Source organism: Callospermophilus lateralis, chromosome 3 (genome assembly GCF_048772815.1).
Source record: "Callospermophilus lateralis isolate mCalLat2 chromosome 3, mCalLat2.hap1, whole genome shotgun sequence".
Lineage (NCBI taxonomy): Eukaryota > Metazoa > Chordata > Mammalia > Rodentia > Sciuridae > Callospermophilus > Callospermophilus lateralis.
The window spans coordinates 91,043,350-91,065,615 of NC_135307.1; the positions used below are offsets into that span (position 1 = coordinate 91,043,350).

Consider the following 22,266-nt stretch of genomic DNA (forward strand, 5'->3'; position numbering starts at 1 on the left):
TGAACTCATACAGACCTAGGTTAATGTTTTTCTGATCAGTTTTATTTTTTGACTGTGGAGTTTTAAACATTGTAATGGAGATTTCACCTGTGTAAAGCTACAAGGCCTTTACTATTGTCTTATGTGTTGTACGTTTGTGTGCACACTTGTGTTTGGTGTTGTATGTCTGTGTGTGCGTATGTCCATATATCATATATGAGGAGCGCTCATGAAAAAATGGATCCAAATTTTTTTTATTCACGTGATTTTAATGGTAATTTAAATTGGGTAAACAGCTGTTGAGGATTGTTTTTATATGTGTACAAATAAGAAGGTTAACAGATCTGTTTGTTTACTTTCACCTTTCCTTTTCATTATATTTAATAATTCTGTTCAGGATAATGTAAATTGTTCAAAAAATTGTTTTCTTAGTACCTGTTGGCATGTTACATAATTTTTTTTTTAGCATCATTGCCAGAATTCTTATCTTCATCCCAGTGCCAGTGAAGACAAAGATAAAACCAAACTATAGCTTCTTCGATAGTTACCACAACAAACTGTATAAACTGATGCATCAATGAATAATAACTCAACAAGTGATGCTCAGTCAAAAAATCGATTTACTATGGGAGGAAATGGTCATATTGATGGATTCCTCTGCTTTGAACTGCTTGCAGAACTTGCCTGGACTATGTATCACTTGTATGCATTGTGAACTATCTGTTGGTGCAACGAATTGTGGTAGTGCTGGAGTATCTTTGCTGATGGTGTCACTGGTGGTACAATTTTTCAAAGGAACCCTCAATTGGCTTAGTGTTGTGGCATTTTGCATCCTCCTCCCTTCTACTAGTGATGGTCTAAAATTTGGGGGCCAACAGAGATGAGGCAAAGAACCTCACCCCCCCACTGGTGCAAAGGCCTATCCACAAGTATGGCTATATGCTGGACCGGTAGTCAGTGACGGGTATGATCCAACTGTAGTGGTACCAACCTAAGACAGGAGGCTGACGCCTAGAGGTCAGCTCATCCAATGACGGGTAAGAACCATATGTTGTATTGGACAACCTAACAGGCACGGTCACTAAGCCACATTGCTTGTTGTTTAATTAAACAGAAGGGGGGATATGCTGAGAGCCATGGCCGAGTCTGTATGGCCCCTGGCATTTTGCCAACAGTATTGAATGATAGGCGAGGCATTATTATCCGCCTCAGCTGCTACTTTTGAGTTCTCGGGCTACTTTGGAGTTCTTGTGGGGATTCCTGGGGATTCCCCGGGAGTTCCCATTGGTTGGAGAAGTGCAGGAGGAGGGATTTCTGGAGGATATATTTCCGGTAGCTGGTTCCTGGACGAGCCGCGTGGTGTTCGGGAGGAGTTGCTGGTGGAGTTCAAAAATAAAGTTTGTTCCTGCTTCAATGGCTCGTGATTTGTGCCCAGCCAGACTGTGGCAAGAGACCACCATAAATGTCCTATGAATACTTGTACTTTTGTCTTAGTGGGCTTTTCTGGCTCAGAAAACTGCTGATAGAGCTGGACAGGGTGGCACATGCCTGTAATCTCAGTGGCTTGGGTGGTTCAAGTTGGAGGATCATAAAGTTCAAAGCCAGCCTCAGCAACTTAGTGAGACCCTGTCTCAAAGTAAACATTTACAAAGGACTGAGGATGTGACTCAGTGGCTAAACACCTCTGGGTTCAATCCCCATTACCAAAAACAACAAGAAAAACCTGCTGACAGAGATCCATTCAGGGTTTTTTTTGTTTTGTTTTGTTTTTTTAAACCTAACACAATATAGGTTTAAAATATCTGTGCTTTCAGGCTTTGTCTTTTTGTGTGTGTGCCTGTGTGGTGGGGGTAGGAGGGGTATTGGGGATTGAACCCAGAGGTGCTTTACCACTGAACTATATCCTCAGCCATTTTTTATTTTGAAACAGTGGCTGATCTTGAACTGAAATTGAAATCTCCCTCTCTCAGCCTCCAGTGTTGAGATTACAGATGTGCACCACGGTGCCCACCAGGGTTTGACATTTTAAACAGTTCTAATGACATGCAATAAATCAAAATATAAAGTGAGCAAGGCATGGTCAGGCATGTCTTTAATCCCAGCTACTCATTAGACTGAGGCAGGAGGATTGAAAGTTTGAGGCCATCCTGAGCAACTTAGTGAGACCCTGTCTCAAAAAACTTAAAAACAAAACAAAACAAACAAACAAACAAACAAAATGGCTGGAGAGCATTGTGTACTATGATTCAATTTGTAACACTGCAAAAAAAGAGTATGCAATAAATTATAACATTTGTACACACTTCTGAAGCCATTATCAAACATAACATAATGAACAAATCTATCATCCTGAAAATTTCTTCCTGGTTTGCTGCTCCCTCCTTGCCCATTGGAAACCACTTAGCTGCTTTCTGTCATTATTAGATTAGCTTATCTTTTCTAGAGTTTCATTTAAACAGAATCATACAATTGTACTCTTGTTTGTTTCTTTTACTCAGCATAATTTCATTCATGTTGTTGTCTCAATGGTTCAATTTTTGTTTATTGATGGTAGAATTCTATTGTATAGATGTACATTACAATGTGTTTATCCATTCACCTGTTTATACCTGTTTGGATTGCTTCTAGTTTATGGCTATTAAAAAATAAAGCTGCTATGAACATGCATGTGCAAGTCATTGTACAGACATATGCTTTCATTTTCTATTTGGCACATACCTTAAATGGAGTGACAGGGTCTAAAGGCTAGTGTATGTTTAACTTTCTTAAAAATTATCAAATTGTTTATACCATTTTACCTTCTTACTAGAAGTACATGAGCATCCTGATTCTTCTGCATTCTTGCCAACATTTTTTATTTTTTTCATTTTGAGACAGGGTCTTGCTATGTAACCTAGGGTCTCACTAAGTTGCTGAGGCTGGCTTTGAACTTTCAATCCTCCTGCCTCAGCCTCCTGAGTTGATGGGAATACAGGCATGGGCAGCACCTGGTGATTTTTTTTTTTTTTTTTTGTGTGTGTGTGTGTGTGTGTAAATGTTCACTGCAAAAAGTTTTAAAGAAATTCATACAGGCAAAACACACACACACACACACACACACACACACACACACACACACACACGTCATCTGTTAGTCTCCCAGGTAATAACACTCTTCAATTGTCATGTTTGTACATTTCCAAAGTTTGCTCCCCACCAAGAAACAGTGCTCTTGTTTTTTAAAAAATAGTTTTATTCTCTTTTCATCCTCATTATTTGAAGAATGTCATAAATGAAAATCCAAGAAAAATACAGAGGTTTCCCACATTCAGAAGATTGAGAAACAAAATTTTCTGTCTTTCCTATGGCTCTTTGTTTTTGTTTTAAGACAGGGTCTCACTTGGTTGCCCAGATCCACTTTAAACTCCTGGGCTCAAGTGACCTCAGCCTCCCATATAGCTATGACTATAGGCATGTTCCTTAGTGCCAGTTTTTTGGGTTTTTTTTAAATATATATTTCTTAGTTGTAGTTGGACACAATACCTTTATTTTATTTATTTTTATGTGGTGCTGAGGATTGAACCCAGGGCCTTGCACATGCTAGGCAAATGCTTTACTGCTGAGTCACAACCTCAGTCCCTGTTGTTGTTTTTTAATTGACTTTTAAATTGGCTTCCTAAGTGAATATACCAGAATCTATCTTTAATGAATTTTAAGTTTAGTATTTTTCTGTGACATAGAAAAAAACTGGAGGCAAGAAAACAAACAAACAAAACCCTGTCCTTTTCTATATTCCTAAAGCATTTTTCTAGTACAATTCAATACTACAGTTTTCCAGTACAATTCAACACTAACATTTTAGTCTTTAAGCATCTTAAATGGGATTTTTAAAGGATGGTGTTGGGAGGGTGGTGTGTTAACTCATAACTTCATACATTACAATTATTCTTGCATTTCAAAAAGAGCTGATAGGAAAACTAGTGAAATAACATTAATAATTATAGTTCTTATTAAACATTACCAAACACTACTATATGCTAGACCACTGTTAAAGGATCTCTCTGTGCATTATCTCATTACCTTAAATCTGTGGAGAGTATTTCACTTTCTCTAGTTTAGACATGACCTCAACAATAGGAATTATTTAAAGTTAAAAAAAATATATAAAAGAAATCCAGAAGTTATTTGTTCTTCTCCTTGGGGAATCCCAGTGCAATTCCCTGTAAAATGACACTATGGGGATTTCCAAGATATGGGCTACTCTTGGTGTCCATGGTCCACTTCCTCCTTTCAATGTTCTACTCTGTAAAGACTAGTGTGGACTTGGCCCCTGTGTAATGGCATCACCTTATTTATTTTATTTCATTTTAGTTTTTGGTACTGGGAATTGAGCCCAGGGGTACTTAACCACTGAGTCACATCCCCATTGTTGTTATTTTTTATTTTTATTTTTATTCGGACAGGGTCTCACCCAGTTGATGAGAGCCTCCCTAAATTGCTGAGGCTGGCCTTGAATTTGATATCCTCCTGCTTCAGCTTCCTGAGTCACTGAGATTACAGTGTGTGACACCACTCCTTGCTCACTTATTCATACTATCTTAGAGTATAGGTTTTCTTAGTTTGCTCATCATTGTTATAAGGGTGAACTTTCTTCTTGGACCTATGGCAGATGCAATTCAAAGTTTCACTAAAATTGCCCAGGCTCTGGTCTTCTAAGTGAATAAAACATGAATGCCAAGGGAATCTGGACATCCTCTTAGCCTTTATTTTCCCTGTCCATAAAATGAATAGGGATAATTCTGTGACCTAAAGTTTATTAATGGATTCACTCATTCAGTTTACAGAATACCTACTATGGCCCAAGCACTGTTGTGTAGGTTGGTAATGCCAAGGTAATGAAATACCTGAAGAGATCTGGAAACTCTCCAGCTCTAAGTAGTTATTACTTTTACTGTCAGTGGTCACCACCCCAACCCCAACCCCCACCCCTATACACACAAATCAACTGAACAAAGAAAGTTACCTAAACAATAGTGAAGATTCAAGAAGGAAGTTCTCTGCACAGAACTTTCCCAAAATAAACTTTTCCCAGCGGGGTGTGGTGGTTCACCTGTAATCCTATGGATTAGAAACACTAATCCAGAAGGGTCTCAAATTCAAGGCCAACCTTAGCAACCTCAAGTGAGGCCTTAAGCAATTCAGTGAAATCCTGTCTCAATTTAAAAAATAAAAAGGGCTGGGAATGTGACTTAGTGGTAAAGATCCCCTGGGTTCAATCCCCAATAAAAAACCAAACCAAACCTCTTCCCTAAACCTTTTCAAGAAGCAAGAAAAGTCCTAGATCTGAACAGTTCTCTGGTTCCTGATTTTTTTTTTTTTTTTTTTTTAAACTCCTTGAGCAGAGAATCCTGAAACCTCCCAATGTATTCCTGGGCTGTAGTTTTCAACCAAAGTTTGAGTTCTGTCGGTCACTGCTTAGCGCTCTTAATCTTTCTGGACATCATTTTCCAAGAATGAAAACAGCAGGTTCTAGGTTTTTCACTGACAGGGGCACAGTTAGCAAATCTTTTAGCATCTCTGGTGCTAATTCACAAGGAAGGGCCCTGGATAAAGGTACTTCCAGCCAGAATCTAGGATGGGTGGCCTGATACCCCAAACCGAGGCGCATACCCCAGATCAGAGGACGTCTATGAACAGTCCAATCTATTGCCATTCTAAACATCACGAGACTTTATGAGAAAATGAAACTGAAAAGGGGAAAATCCCTCTCTGTAACCTGGCCCGGCGTCGCAAGCTAGGAGACTGGTGACGCGCCCCGCGGGCCGGGTCCTGATTGGCTGTGTGCTCAGGGAATTTAAGTGGACGCGCCCCGCGGGGCTGGCATTTTGCGTTTGACTTTGCTCGAGTCGCAATGTCTCGCTCCGTGGCGGTGGCGGTGGCGGGGGCCTTGCTCATGCTACTCTTTCTGACCGGCCTGGACGCTGACCCGCGTAAGTGTCTCTTCTTAACACCACCTTCTCCGACCCTTTGGCAGTCTCTTAACTCTAACCCCAAGTTCTTCCCAGAGTGGGGACCAGGGCTCGGTCTCTGTGTAAATCGTGGGGTGGCGGGGGATTAGGAATGGAGTGAAAGCCCAGAACGCCTACTTCTTGCTCCTTTGCGCGGGGATCGAGGGAGACCTCTGGCTGCTGGGACAAGGTGGATCTTGACCGAGTTTGCGGGTTTGGGTAAGTTTTAGAGCCCCCCCCCCCCCCCACCACACACACACACCGAGATGGAGAAGGTTTTCCTCCACACTTCGCTCCTCCTCTGGCTCCCGGAGCGCAGCGGTAGGATGGGGCGGATGGGGCGAATAGGCCAGTCCCAGAGACACGGAGTTGGGGGCTGTGAATGAGTGGAAACCGGTGTCTGGGGTACGTGGAAGACACAGCCCACGGGAAGACAAACCGCGACAACTCTGCTTCCTTCAGACTGGAAGCGCCCCGCTAGGTACACTTTCTTCTTCTCCTGATCCAGTGGCACCAAACCAAGGCGCGCAAACGCTGTTCTCATTACTTGTTGCTTTATTAATAATCCTAAAAGCTACCCGTTATTACAGTTTGCTGTATGCCAAGGACTGTACATACTTTATATCAGCGTTGCTTTTTTTTTTTTTTTCCAACGGTGTTTGGGATTGTTACCCAGGGCATTGTGCATGCTTAGGAAAGTGCTCTACCACGGAGCCACACTCTCAGCCCTATGTGTCTTAATTTTGAAAATGGATGTAAATACTATGATTACCCGAATCAAGCACATGAGAAAACTGGGTACCAAGATTTATTTATTGATTGTACTGGAGATTGAAATAAGAGCACTTTTATCACTAACCTTATATCCCTAGACCTTTCTGTTTTTTTTTTTTTTTTGTTTTGTTTTTTTAATTTAGAGAGAGGGGCTTGCTAATTTGCTTAGGGTCTCACTAAGCTTCTGGGGTCGACCTCGGGGCACCAAAATTTTAAGCAACTTAAATCACAGGCGATAAATAACAATTAGGATTGAAATTGAGCCTGACCAGTGCCTTTATGGTAGGTAGCTAGGCATTTTGGTTGTAACCCTATCTTTTTTTTTTTTCCTTTTTTTTTTTTTTTTCTCTCCTTCTCTTCTCTCTTCTGGGATTGAACCCAGAGGTGTTTTACCACTGAGTTACATACCCAGCCCTTTTTACTTTACATTTTAAAGTCACAGTACTGCTAAATTGTTTAGGGCGTAGCCAAATTGCTGAGGCTGGTCTCTATTTTGCAATACTCCTGCTTCAGCCTTCCCAGTCGCTGGGATTACAGACATGAACCTTCATGGGGCTGGGTGTGACCGTTTTTTCAGAAACCTGCCTCCTCATCTTCCTGTGTTAAGTTCTCTGAAGCAAGATGGGTGATCAAGGGCCCTCCTTGCCTTTTCTTCATAGAGAGCTTCCTTTTTGGCAACTTGCCTGGTTCTTTCCAAGATATAGGAAGCCTCCACTTTCAGTTTTGAAAAAGTGACTATTGGTCAAAGTCAGGAAGGTAAGGGTAATTCAAGATGGTTACCAAGACTCATCCGGACACTCAGGATTTTGTGCGCTTTTTAAATACTCGGTGACAAATTGGGACTTCTCAACTTTTTCCCTTATAAATCCCCTGTGAAATAGTGTTTTGATCATAAGAAAATGGTATTTAATTTGAATAAAATTTACTTACAAAATAAAGAATAATGTATCTAGTGATAATAGGTGTCATTTTAAAAAAATAGCAACCTGACATTTTAAAAAAATCTTATTCTGAATATATAAAGAACTCAAAAAACACCAAAAACAATAAGCAAGCTAATAGCCCAATTAATAAATGGGTAAATGATCTACATAGATATTTCTCAAAAGAACAAATACAAATGGCTAACATATGAAAAAATATTCAACATACTTAGCAATCAGGGAAATGCAAATCAAAAGTATACTGAGAGGGCTGGGGTTGTAACTCTGTGGTAGACACTTGCCTAGCATGCATGAGGCACTGGGTTCCATCCTCAGTGCTACATAAAAATAAACAAAATAAGGTATGATGTCCATCTACAACTAAACAAACAAACAAACAAACAAACAAACAAAACACTGAGAATTCATCTCATCTCAGTTAGAATGGCAATCACCAAGAATACACAGAACAGCTGGGCATGGTGGCCCATGCCTATAATCCCAGTGACTTAGGAGGCTGAAGCAGGAAGATCAGAGGCCAGCCCCAGCAACTTTCCAAGGCCCTCAGCAACTTAAAAAGAGCTGGGGTGTAACTCATTGCTAAAGTGCCCTTGGGTTCTATCCCCAGTACTGAAAAATTAAAAAAAGAAATAAAAAGTGCTGTGAGGATGTGAGGGAAAATATACACTGATACATTGTTGGTGGGAATGCAAATTAGTACGACCACTTTAGAAAGTAGTATGGAGAGTCCTTAAGAGACCAGGAATAAAAAAAAAAAAAAAAAAAAAAAAGGGATATGAATGGTGCAGGGCAGGTGGTTGATGCCTCAGCAATTTAGCAAGGCCTTAAGCAACTCAGTGAGATACACACACACACACACACACACACACTCCACATTTTCTGGTATACTATACCTATATACATACACAATGGAGTTTTATTCAGACATTAAAAAAAAAGTGAAAATTTTATTTGTGGGGAAATGGATGGAATTTGGAGAACATCATGCTAATTGAAATAAGTTAGACTCATAAAGTTAAGGTTCAAATCTTTTCTCTCATATGCAGAAGCAAGAATATGGAATCTTATGAAAATAGAAGGAAGAATGCCAGGCAGGGTGGCACATGCCTATAATCCCAGTGCCTTGGGAAGCTGAGGCAAGAGGATTGAAAGTACAAAGCCAACTTCAGCAACTTAGCAAGGCCCTGAGCAACTTAGTGAGAACCTGTCTCTAATATATATATATATATACACACACATACACATACACACACACATACACATATACACACATGTATATATATGATATACATATATTCAGAGGGAGGGAAAGAGAAGTTACTGGGGAATAAGATGGATCAAAAAAACTTTTTTTGAGTATTGCAGAGTAGGATTTATTGAAGTGAGAAGAAAAGAGACATAGCTCCTACAGGCCGAGAGGGGACCCGATAGGGGTTGCCACTTAAGTGTACTATGTCAAGGGGTAGGGGCATTGATCAATTTCTGTGCTAATCAGAAAAAGTGCTAAGGCTATTATTGGTTAGCCCTTAAGTCTGTAACCTTCACTCAGATCTGGCCCATCTCATTTTTCCCACTGTTCTGGAACAAAGGAGTTGACTGGAATGTTTGGAATGTTCCTATATTTCATGGAGTAGCCTGTTCATGAAGAGAAACCTCTTTTTCAGGGGCCCATTTTCTTAACTGCCTGTTTTTCTATCTATCTATCTATCTATCTATCTATCTATCCATCCATCCATCCTATCTATCCTATTCTACCTTATTCATTTCCTCCTTCTGAAGAAGAGCCCCTAACTGCCATTAGGGATAGGGGTGATGACCACTCTGGTTACTTCCTATGGGAGCCTATCTAAGGGTCCCTGGTAGATGGGGAGTTCATCTTAGATTCCATCTGTACAGCCATTTGTAGCTTGGTATCTTGTGTATCAGGGATCCATGGTGGCCGTTGGTGGGTGATTGGTCAGGTATACATTAGGCAGGGATCATGCCTTCCAAGAATCCTGGACAAACCCCCAAAAGATGAAATCAGATTTTCAGCCTCTACTGCTGTATGTAATGTTACAGCTGATCCCAGCTCCCTGCCAGAGACATCAAGTTCTTATCTCACAATTTTGAAGAATGAAATCCAAAGATAAGTAAGAGTGAATATAAAAGAGTAAGATTTTTTTTCAAGTGAGAAGAGACAGCTCACATAGGGTTTGAGAGGACCCAATAGGGATTTCCCTGGATTGATCAAATTATATTATGTGCTAGTACCAATATATAACATAATGAATCTCACTATTATGTATAATTATAAAGTACCAGTAAAAAAGTCTCATTTTGAAAAATTCCAAAGAAGATACCTAGTTCGTTTCCAGAAAATACACAAGAAATATTCAATGTTGATTGCCTCTAAAGGTCTATTTTCCCCATGTTTGTATGTGAGTTTTTTTGTTTTACTGTAGGCATGGATTAATTTTTCAGTTAAGCTTTGGAAACTTAAATAATTCTCCCGAAGTCACAAGGCTAGTAAGTGACTGAGCCCACAGATCTTGGCCAAATTCAAACCTAGATCGATATTGTCTTTATCCTAGAAGACATTATAGTGATATTCTTGCAAAATTCTGCCTGCTTCATTCAAAGAGAGAATTCTGGGCAGGATGAAGTTGTGTTCTGACCCCTGAACAAAATAAATGCTTTTTTGCTTTTTTTTTCCATTTCTTTGAGGTGTTGGTATTGGGGATAAAACCAATTCCTGTAGGCATTTAATTTTTGTTGTTGTTGTTGTTGTTTTGTTTTTTGATACTAGGGATTGAACCCAGGGATGCTTAACTACTGAGCCACATTCCCAGACCTTTTTTAAAATATATTTTATTTAGATATAGGGTCTCTCTGAGTTGCTAAGTGCCTTGCTAAGTTGCTGAGGCTGGCTTTGAACTCAGGATCCTCCTGTCTCAGCCTCCCGAGCCGCTGGGATTATAGGCAGGCTCGCCACTGCATCCAGCTAATTTTTTTTTTTTTTTTTGAACTGGGAATTGAACCCAGTCGAGCTTTACCACTGCGCTACATCACCAGTCCTTTATATTTTTTTTAATTTTGAGACAGGGTCTCGCGAATTTGCTTAGGGACTTAGTCATTTTTGTTTCTTTGTTTTCTAGCTCATGTAATCAGAGATTTGACATATAAACACTGGGCAGGAATAAACAGGTTATGTTTGGTCTCAACATATGTTGGCTTGATTTGCATAGGAAGCTGAGCAAGGAGGTAATAATAATAACTTCTGCTACTTACAGAGCAATTGCTGTGTGCTAGTCACTGTACTAGACACTTAATATATATTAGGAAGTCAGATGGGCATAGATGTAGGCAGAAGCAGGAACCAAAAAGAAGTGGGTAAACATAGGAAAGAAAATGGAAGGGGTTGAAGCAGTGTACAACAGGGTGAATAATTTGATGTAGCTTCTATGCAGGGTGTATTAAATGAGAAATGAAGTTTGAAAAGTAGGTTGGCACCTTGAGTGATGTATTAAGAAATTCAATGGGTACTGAGAGGACATTAAATATTCTTGAGAGCTGCCCAGAAAGTTTCTTTAAAATAATTTCCAGTAACCAAAGATACTGGTAGAAATCAGCTAGAAAACAAAACCAGACCAAAACCAAACAAGCCAACAAACAAAACTCAAAAAGCATATAGAGAACAATTATGTAGGAAACATACTAAGTTCTACTCTATTTCATGAAATAGAGTAGCCTATTGGGAGAGTAGAAACTCATTTGGCCAGAGTGGAAATGGCATCCTGACAAATAGGTCAAATTTAACTTTTGGTGCCTAACTTGAGACTGAGTTAGCTCCAAGTAAAATACTCTTGACAAATTTATTTTGTCTTTCCCTGATGTTTCTCAGGTTCTCCAAGAATTCAAGTTTATACACGGCACCCAGCTGAGAATGGAAAACCGAACTTCCTCAACTGCTATGTATCTGGATTTCATCCACCCCAGATTCAAATAGATCTGTTGAAAAACGGACAGAAGATAGAAAAAGTCGAGCAGTCGGACCTCTCTTTCAGCAAGGACTGGTCCTTCTATCTTCTGGTGCACACTGAATTCACCCCCAATGATAAAGACGAATACGCATGCAGAGTTACACATGAAACTCTGAAGGTGCCCAAGATAGTGAAGTGGGGTAAGTTTTCAGGTTTTTTCCTTAGCTGTTGAAAGTTATTCCTAAGTAGAGTCACAGCTTAAAGCTTTTTCTGTATTTAAAAAAAAAAAAATGTATACTGGGATTGTCAGGGAGTGTTTCTAAAGCACTGATGTTTGACACCTTCTGAGAGACTTCTGCATGGCATGTTCCCTGAGCCAGTGGGGTCCTCGTAGTGAGAGCAGGGAGTAGTAGCAGCACTCCCAGTGCTTCTTACCACTGTTGGCTTCCTCTAGTCTAGCTTTTCTGGCAGCCTTATGGACACTTGGCACCAAGGAGCATTGCAGGGAGGCACAGGTCTTCGCCTATAAATCCCACTGTCCTGACACCTAGAAACCTGGTGTCCTTTAATACTGGCTGGGTTTGGCTCTGAGGCCAGTAGGCAGGATTGGGTCTACAAGTGTTCAAAGCTACACAGTTTGGAACATTTGTTAGTACATGGTATCTTAAAAAGTAAAGCTTAATGTTTCCCATTTTCTTTTTCATAGACCGAGACAACTAACCAGCATCCTGGGACTAACCAACAACACAGAGGTGGGTTTTTGACTTTAAGAAATGTTTTTGTTTATTATCCTAGGGACTATTTAGAGACAACTCTAACATGATAATCTTCACTGTATGGAGGACATTAGCTAAGGTAGCATGTTATCAGGTAAAGAATTATTTGAGTCACATTCCTGGGTCATATTCCTTTCTCCTGTGGAATGGCATGAGGAAGGCTGTGGTCCCAGGTGTGACTCTGTCAGCATCACTGACCCTGTAACAGGAAGACAGAGGAGCTGCCAGTGAGATGTGGCTGGATAAAGGCAGCTGATTACCCACACCGCCTGCAAGGGTTTGATCTTTCTTCTGTCATTTTCATATCAGGCGTTTCTGCATAGAAAAAGACCTCAAAAATGAATTATTCTCACACTGGACATGGTGGTATATGCCTGTAATCTTCAGCTACCTAGGAGGCTAAGGCAAGAAGATGGCACGTTTGAGACTGGCCTCAGCAATTTAGTGAGAGACCTCATCTCAAAAGAAAAACAAAAACACATAGCAGTTGTTTTGTTCTTCATTCAGAAGAGAGGGGTGACACAGTTCTGCAGATGTCCTATTCTTTCAGTTTCTTGTTCAGTCTCAGTGTGTGGGTACTCTGTTTGCCTTGAAGAAGCTCCTAGCCACTTGAGGAAAGAAATGGAAACAGACTGGTTTATATTCCCTGTAAAAATCTATAATAGATGTAATTACAAGGAGCTCTAGAAGCATGAAAGAAGGAGAAACTTGGACTTCTTGGTATCTTCAGCTGCATTCCAGTGGTGGTAGAAAATTCAGCTTTTCAATGAAATTTTACTGCCCAGGATATCTTGATGCTGAAAACCCATTCAAATCTATTATCTTTAGGACAGAAAAATTTATTTAAGAGAAGTTGGGTTATCTGCACAGTCAAACAGTTATTAAATGGCAAAGTCAGGACATAAACTCTAATATTAGAATTCTTTCCTCTAAGATTTTGGGAGCACTGATAGAATAAATTACTGGGATATGTTCTTTGTAATGGGTTTTGAAAATTTTCTGTAGCCACTTCTAAAAAGGTGACCTACATTGCAGAAGTCAGACAAATTGATGGTGAGATCTGTAATCCAAATAAAGTAAATGCATTCACAAATTTTTTTCCTTTTCTTTTTTCTTTCTTCAGGGCTGAAGATGGCTTTATTTGGACTGGATTAATTTCGAATTATTTTCTTTCTTTCTCAAGTTGATATGCAAATACACTTTATGCACGTAGGAAGTTGCAATGATGTAACAGTAGTCTTCTTAATAATTCTGCTTTAGGAACTATCTTTGTGTTTGTCTCTCCCTGGTGTCTAGAAAAAAATTCAGAAATTATAGACTAACATTTGGGTAGTAGGTGTCTTATAAGAAATAATAAAGTATCTCTGACTACTTTGATTGGAAACCTTATGCATAAAAGCCATTTTTATATTTTGGAGTTCCACAAGAAGGGCTGATAGAAAAAACAAACGAACTAGTAAATATAATTGAAAGTAAGAGTTGATCATATATCAAGCCTTAATCCTGTAGGAAACTCCATATATCTCTCATTAACTGGATGTAGTTATTCACCTTTAGTTCTCCACAATATAGATGATTAAAAAATATAACTGAGGATATATTTATATCTTGTTGGTGAAGCACAAGGGCATAATTGAAGCCTGCACATCACTGTGGTGCATTACGAAAGGGCTTTTACGGGGGAAGAAACGCAATAAAGCAGTGGATGATGAAGGACAGAAGCCAAGTGAGGGTGTGATATTAGAAGTTTCCACACAGCCTTTTCCCACAGGGACCTCTATATAACAAAGAACACACCTTAGAATTTGTCCTGCCTTAAAGCAAAGGATCTGGATTTTGGTAATCCACAACAACCTGTCTTTGGCTATATCAGGCTATGGGATGGCATGAAACTTAAAATTTCCAATTCTCTACAGTATCCTCAAGCAATGTACAGGTGCTAATTGTTGGCACAATAGGCAAAAGCTGGGAACTGGCTCACTGGGGCAGATCTGAATGCTACTGTGAGTTTCCTATTAAATTCCTCAGGTGGGCCCCTAACACATGTAATCCCAAACTCCCATTACAACTTCAAAGTTTCTAAGGGGTTAGTTAGCATTAGAATTTGAATACCAGTAGGCTCAGAACTAAGTTTGAATCCTAATTTCACAAAGGGAACTGGAAAATTCCTGACCCAATCTTAGGTTTGGATATGGTTAATTGTGTCCTCAAAAGTCCATTGTGGTTAGAGTCTTGATTTCCAGGGTGGCAGTTTGGGGAGGTGGTGGAACCTTTGAGAGGTGGGGCCTAGAGCAATGTCTTTAGGTCACTGGGTGTATGCTCTCAGAAGGTAGTTCCCATAAGACCTCTTGGGTTCTTCTGAGAGGTTTACTATGAAAAGAGGATACCTAGCCCCTCCTATGCTATCTGCTTTTGGCTTGAGATCAATCACTTGTTTTCTCCTGCATGCACTCTTTTCATTGCTATTGGCACCACAAGAATTACTGTATTCAAACTCACCATGTGGTGATGCAAACAGAGTCAGCCTTCATCACAGAGCCTGTGCTATGCTTTTTAGAAAAACAATAAACTAAATAAACCTTTTTATTAAGTAGACTGTGTCAGGTGTTTTGTTATGATACAAAGCTAATAGAGTTATCATATCCACAAAATGGGACAATTATTCCTATCTCAATTCATTTATTCATTCAATTTTCTTGTTCAATAAAAAAAACTCACCTGGCAGCGTTCCCAGGGTTGTTCTGAGAAGGTGATAGTGATGAGAATGTCTCTGTAAGATGTAAAGCTCTAGGCGATGCCATTTACTTTCAGTGGTTCTTTATTTGCACAGCTAATTAGAACAAATTATCTAAAACTACAGCAGGGAAATATAGGAAAATTTCTTAGCACTGAACTGCTGAATCCCTTTTCCTAATAGGCTTTAGACAACAAGATGGTCCTCACTAACTCTTTATTTATTTATTTAAAAAGTTTTTTAGTTGTACATGGTCACAATACCTTTGCTTTATTTATTTACTTTTATGTGGTGCTGAGGATCGAACCCAGGGCCTCGCATGTGCTAGGCGAGCGCTCTACTGCTGAGCCACAACCCAAGCCCCTCTTTATTTTTTTAAAAAATATTTTTAGTTGTACATGGACACAATACTTTTATTTATTTTATTTTTATGTAATGCTGAGGATCAAACCCAGGGCCTCACTGGTATAGTTAGGCAAGTGCTCTACCACTGAGCTATAACCCCACCCCTTACTCTTTAACAGTTCCTCCAAGGATGGACCTGCAGGCAAAACTTCCTTTTGTCAGCATCAGGAATTTTGAGAATAACCTTTTTACATAAGGAATTCATGAAGTCTAATCGCATTTTCAGGAGATTCTAGTTCTGCCTGTCAAAGTTCATCCTCTTGCTGGGTGTCGTGGCGCATGCCTATAATCTCAGTGGCTCCAGAGGCTGGGGCAGGAGGATCACCAGTTCAAAGTCAGCCTCACAACTTCGTGAGGTGCTAAGCAACTCAGTGAGACCCTGTCTCTAAATAAAATACAAAATAGGGTTGGGGATGTGGCTCAGTGGTCAAGTGCTCCTGAGTTCAATCCCCAGTACCAAAAAACCCAAAAAACAAAACAAAAAAGTCACCTTCTTTTATCTCTGTTAACTCCTCAGTTTTCTTACCTGTAAATAAAAATAAAGGATTCTTACTGGTGATGGTGCCACAGCCACTTGGGTAGCAGTTTTATCTGCTAGATTTGTAGGATAGAAACTCAGTACCAACTCAAGTTTGGCAGAACGAGATAGGTAAAGTCTCCAGGACGCCAGTGTACACTAGAGTTTTCAACTCAATCAGACTCAACACTCCCCTCTTTCAAGTTTCAATTAGTTAATTAATTTTGAGACATCTTCTTGCTATGTTCCCCAAGTGGACTACAAATTTTAAATCCTCTTGCCTTCATACTTCTGGGATTATAGGCATGCACCCCTCACCCAACTTCCTCCCCTCCCCCTTTTAAAACACTTCTTTTTAACTGGACCAGGATCTCTGTGATCAGTGGCATTTAAGACTGAAAGGCAGACTGCATTGGTGGTGTAGGAGCAGAAAAGGGAGTGATCCCTTTGCTGCACATCACAAAGATTCATGGCTGACACCTTTACAACAAAAGTAAGGTTAATAAGAGCAAAGCCTAACAAATTTATTAACATGCAAATGTACATGGGAGCTATACAAAATATGAAAACAAAGAAAAGTCATATGGCTGCTGCTTATTTGCCTTCTTCATAGGGGAGAGGGAAACAGGGAAGATGGAAGTGACTTAGAATAGTAAATGATTTCAAGGTGAGATGAGCAAAAGACCAGGCCTAGGACAAAATTCTTGGGGCTCTAGAATAGTGTTTAATCTTTTCATCTGTGAAATGAGTTTAATCTTCCTTAATTAGTAAAGTTTCAGTAAGAAGATTGAAGACAATTGTGTTCCTTTCTGGTGAAGAGGAGAACTTCAGGGAAACCCCTTCTTTTGAGAGAAAGATCAACAGAAGGGAAGGGAGAAGGTTTGAGAGACCTTGAAACTACTTCTTTTCTTCACTATGTCAAAGCCCCAACAGTGGTTCAGATTCAGATATGGTATTGATTGTTCTGGCATAATTCTCTGAAATGGTGAGAATTTTTAGGTAAAATTTCCCCAAACAACATCTTTGAGTTGCCTGGTAGTTACATTCCTGAAAAACTCTAGTAGTAGATGGTCAGTGTATGTTCAAGAAATAAAAAAATAAGACACATTTTTACACGTGATTTTGAGCCCAGATTATAAACAGATTTTTAATATATTTTGCGCGTGTGTGAACGTGCTTGTGCACACACAAAGTAGGCTGGAACTTCTGGCCCTCATCCCCTAAATACTCCTCATAATTGGAACAACCAAATATTGCTCTATTAATTTCCAAAATGCCCCATACGTATTGCCCCCTTTGAGAATCACTCGTCTACAGAGTGTGGAAGTTACTGATGTAATCACGCGCGGGAGAGGAGCAGGAGGTACTAATCCCTCCCTTGCCTTTTCTCGGAAAGCACTGGCCTTTTGAGAAAAAGGAAACTAAGTGCGGGGAAAGTCCCGTTCTCTAATCTGAACCAGCTCTTTTTGTCCAGAGGTTGATGACGGGGCATCCTGGCCTGTGTTTCAATTGGTCAATTGAGAAACAATAAAAGTAGATAGAAAGTGGGGGAGGGCAATGTTTTTCGCTATGCAGTCGTTGCACCACACCACCTGCTTGGTGACTGGCTCAGCTCTTTGGGCGTATCCAGCCTGAGTAGGCTGTCCCGCGCCGCCCCCTTCCTTTGCGTGTCCCTGTCTGTTCAACTGTTCCCCTTGGCCTCTGGCCCCAACAACCCAGCACCGTCCTCTTTCCACGCCCTTTGTAGTCTGCACCTAGGTTCTTCTTGGTAGCTGAGCGGGCAAAGTAAGCCCGCTGCTGCAGGGCGTGGTTTTTGTTCTGTTATTGCTGAATTGCTGCGGACTGCGCTGGGCAGGGTAAAATATCTGGGTCATTGAGGCACCCTTGGGTGCATGGATGCAAACAGGGGTCGTAGGTAGTGCTCTTGGAGGCTGACCAGCCTCCTCCCAAGGGCTCTTTTTCTGGGAAGAGTGTGAAGGAGGAGGGCTAGAGATGGGTGTTGATCCACTCAGAAGCAGGCAACTCAGGATATACATTATATTTCCTCGGGAAATAGGTCCGTGCTGGGTTTCTGTTCTCTAAAAGGACTAAAAGGCTCAGGGGTCACTCCAGTTAAATTGGGCTAATTGGGCTGCATGAAATAACCACACAAAAGACACAAATACCTTTTTCTTTGGGGTCGCTGTGATGGCTCCTCTGACCTTAAGGGTCCGCAGGAAGAGAGAGAGCAAGAGAACACACTGACCCGGTTTATTGAGGAGAATCTATTCAAATGAGACAAGGGGTCAGGTTTCAGGGGGCTGAGTCTATCTTCGTGATGTCCACTGTCAGCAGGTTGACTGACACCTGGATAGGCCACATCCAAGGGCACAGTAAGAGAAGGGGACACACACAAGGCACTTCCATGGAAGATTCTATCCTAACAGGGCAAGGGGTTATATTACAAAGGAACAGGTGAGCGTAGCTTCACCCATGGGGCTGTAGCAAGACACACCCATAGGTGAGACACCCACCCTTGAACTCAAGAAGGGTGGGGAAAGCTCTGCCACATTTCTGGGACTGAGCGACTCAACACCTAGCTGGGGAGTGTGACTCAGTCACGTGTAAGGTTGATCTCCCACAGGTCGATACTTATGATGTACAACCTACCTCTGGGTTCCATCCATTTTTGTCTTGGGTTTTCACTTCCCCCTCTAGGTTCCAGGGCTTGGTCTAAATCCAGATGGCGTGACGGTATTGTGTAACATTTCTGTTAACTTACATGTTTATTGAGACATAATTAATAAACTGTAGTGGCACCCCATTTTCCACAGAAAAGTCTCCAGAAATCTTCACCATGGCTGATTTTAGGACTGTCAGCAAGAGTCTCTACCAAAGAGTTCAATGTAGATAAACTTCCTCTTTTCGTGCTGCCCTGTTTTACTTGGCCACTGGCCAGGAAGATCAGCACTCCAGGTGCTGGACACCCCCTTACTAGTTTTTCATAAATATATCCAGTATAGTAGTTTGTAGAAATTTGCAAACAAGGCCTCTGGCCTTAAACTGGGCTTCACAGTGATGTCTACGTTTTTAAGATAAGAGAAGTTACCAACTGGGCTCCATGGTAACAGCTGGCAGGGGGAGGAAAGAAAGGGGAGAAGAAGCTCTCCTCTTCTCAGGTGTTTTCCTTGAAGAGTTAACTTGCCCAAAACAGTGGGGGAAAAAAAAAAGCTGCCTTTATGTGAACTTCTGCAGACTGTGAACTTCTGAGCCCTTCCCCTTACATGCTGGGTATAAAATTCTGAAACTACCTGAACTTGGGGTTCAGGGGATTGATTGATTACAGCAAAAGCTGTGCTGTCTGGACATGGCTACAGCCAAATAAAATTGTTTCCTGCTATCTTCAGTGCCTGGTTTGCATGTTCCCCAAGGCTTCATATGTTGAAATTTAATCCCTTCTGCAAGGTATTAAGAGGATGGAAATTTAATCCAATAACTATGGTGTTTGAAGGTAGGACTTTTGCAAAGTGATTAGGATTAGATAAAGTCATTGGGATTAGCAAGACAATGATTGAATCTTGATGGCTTTATCAGAGGGAGAGATACTAGCCAAACACATATACACATGCATGCATGCATGCTACCTGTCTCTTGCCATGTGAAACCCTGCACTACACTGGGGCTCTGCCAGTAAGATGATCATTATTAGATATGGTCTCCTTTACCTGGCATCTCCAGAACTGTCATCTGAGCCAAAATAAACTCTTTTCTGTGTATTAGGGATTGAACCAGGTCTTGAGCATGCTAAGAACAAACAGTACCACAGAGCTACACACCCAGCCCTAAACCTCTTTTCTTTATAATGTAGTCAGTCACTCTAGGATATTAGTAATGGAAAATGGACTAATGCACCTTGTTTTATCATAATCATCAATTTTTAGTTGGCCACATGGGGCCTATGGTGCCACATGAATGCAACATCCTAGAGATGGTGGAACAAGTAGACAAGATAGCATTTGGGAGACCAACAACATTGCAAACCAGAGATACAATACAATTTTTGCCTTTTGCTTAAGAGAGAAATAAATTTCACTGTTGCTTAAGCACTATTATACTGGGTTTATTAGGTTGACACATAAAATTAAACATCACAATGGCTCTTATGCAGAGCAATGGACTCTTCTTTCTTTCTTTTTAAATATTTTAATTTTTTAGTTGTAGTTGGATACAATACCTTTATTTTATTTATTTATTTTTATGTGGTGCTAAGGATTGAACCCAGGGTCTTGCACATGCTCCACCGCTGAGCCACAACCACAGCCCAGGAAGTCAGTTCTTTCTAATCACCTATCAGCACATTGAAGGGAATATGCAGATAGGGTGTCCAGTGGCCTGTAAGGCCAGACTGCTAGAATCTAGAATTGTGGTTCATGCTCTCTGACCTGCCAGGACAGAGGGGCTACCTCTTTCACCTTGGCTATGCAGGCATGCTTACCTTCCAACACATTTTTCAGCTAATCAAATTGGCTGCTTCTCTGTAAACAAAACAATATACAAGGGTCACAGGCCTTGGAAAGCACCCTGCTCATTTTTCTTTTGCAGAGAATCACATAGCACTCAAAAACCAGCCTGCATTTTAGAATGAGAAGGGATGAAACTTCTGTAGTGCTTTCACCCTCTGCCTCAGAATGATATGTACAGTAAAACTTGTTCCTTCCTTCCAGTGATTGCAGGGGCATTATCTACCCTGTGGGGGCACAGTTGTACCTGAAGCAGTGCCCATCCCTCTATCATGTCTGTCTATTCACTGAATTCTTTGGAATGTTGCTCATACCCTAGACATCAGTTGCTTGACTTGGTGCATATACACAAGATAAATATAGTATATACATTTATTTATTTATTTATTTATTTATTTATTGGCACTGGGATTATAGGCATGGGCCACTTCTGACTAAAAGTGGATTTTATGACGTGTATTAAACAGGATTAACCTTGGTCTGAGGAATTTGGTACTGCCCTGGTGCTCTCTTGACACTTGTATGGATGTTCCAACAGTTTTGTTTCAGCCCATCTGAAAACCTTTTGAGCTGTGGCAACTTTGGGGAAGCTTTTGGTCTGAAGTGGCAACACTATAAGTAGAAATAAAACTTACACATTCTTTATCTTCCATTTTCAGTTTCATGATATCATGCAGGGGGATTTTCGACTTTGAGAAAATCTTTTTTGTTTTGTTCATGGGCTATGTACAGGTAGCTTTGACAAGATAATTCTCATTTTATGGGGACATAAATCAGGGTAGCATTTAAGATGAGCTCTTCCATTCCCCTTTAGCTTTCAGAAGACCAAAAAAAAAAAAAAAAATCCTACAACTTATGTTTTCTTCTCCTGTGGAATGGTATGAAGAAGGTGTGGAGCCTTAGATAAGGCTCTTCCAGCATCACTGACCCTCTAAAATGAGGGCATAGGGGGTCACTGTGGTGTGGTGTGACAGGGAAAAAACAGCCAATTATCCAAACAAAATGGCTTTTCTTCCTTTCTTATGGATAAGCACAAGCCACAGAAACAGCAGTTACTCTATTATCCAACCTAAAAAGAGAGCTGGGGATGTAGCTCAGTGGTAGAGCACTTGCCTAGTATATGCAAGGCCCTGGGTACAGTCCCTAGCACTGAAGGAAAAAAAATGCAGTGTGTTGCTGGGTGCTGCCCTTCATCATTAATTCACTCACTCATTCAGTTAGCATTTATTAAATTTTTTTAAAAAATATTTTTTAGTTGTTGATGGATCTTTATTTTATTTGCTTATTTATATGTGGTGCTGGGAATCCAACCCAGTGCCTCACACGTACGAGGCAAGCGCTCTACTGCTGAGCTATAACTCCAGCCCTGCATATATTAAATTTTGATAGTGTACTAGGCTGTTTTAGCTATGATGAATAAAATGGTCCTTTCCTCTAAGAAATGCACTTTCTTGGAGAGGAGATAAGAAAATAGTTCTAATGAAAGAAATAATGCAGTGTAATAAAAGTTATAATAGAAATATCTGCAGGGTGCTGCTGAAACATAAAAGAGGAAATAATTCTGACTTCTCAATAACTTTCTTGGTGAAGAATGAGCCCCCTGGAAGAAGGGACAGAATGTGCAAAACCACAGAAGTATAGCACAAACTCCAGGGCAAAAGTTGTGAGTATTAAGGCTGGACAGTTAGA

General features: G+C 40.5%; 1 protein-coding gene across 1 annotated transcript; it reads left to right on the forward strand.

Moving 5' to 3' along the window:
- The first annotated feature begins 5,853 nt into the window (after positions 1-5,853).
- Positions 5,854-15,015, forward strand: B2m (beta-2-microglobulin). The gene is made up of 4 exons (XM_076850734.1): positions 5,854-5,948; positions 11,568-11,846; positions 12,353-12,398; positions 13,546-15,015. The coding sequence occupies exons 1-3, from the start codon at positions 5,870-5,872 to the stop codon at positions 12,364-12,366; spliced, it is 372 nt and encodes a 123-aa protein (XP_076706849.1). The 5' UTR covers positions 5,854-5,869; the 3' UTR covers positions 12,367-12,398; positions 13,546-15,015.
- The last annotated feature ends 7,251 nt before the right edge of the window (positions 15,016-22,266 follow it).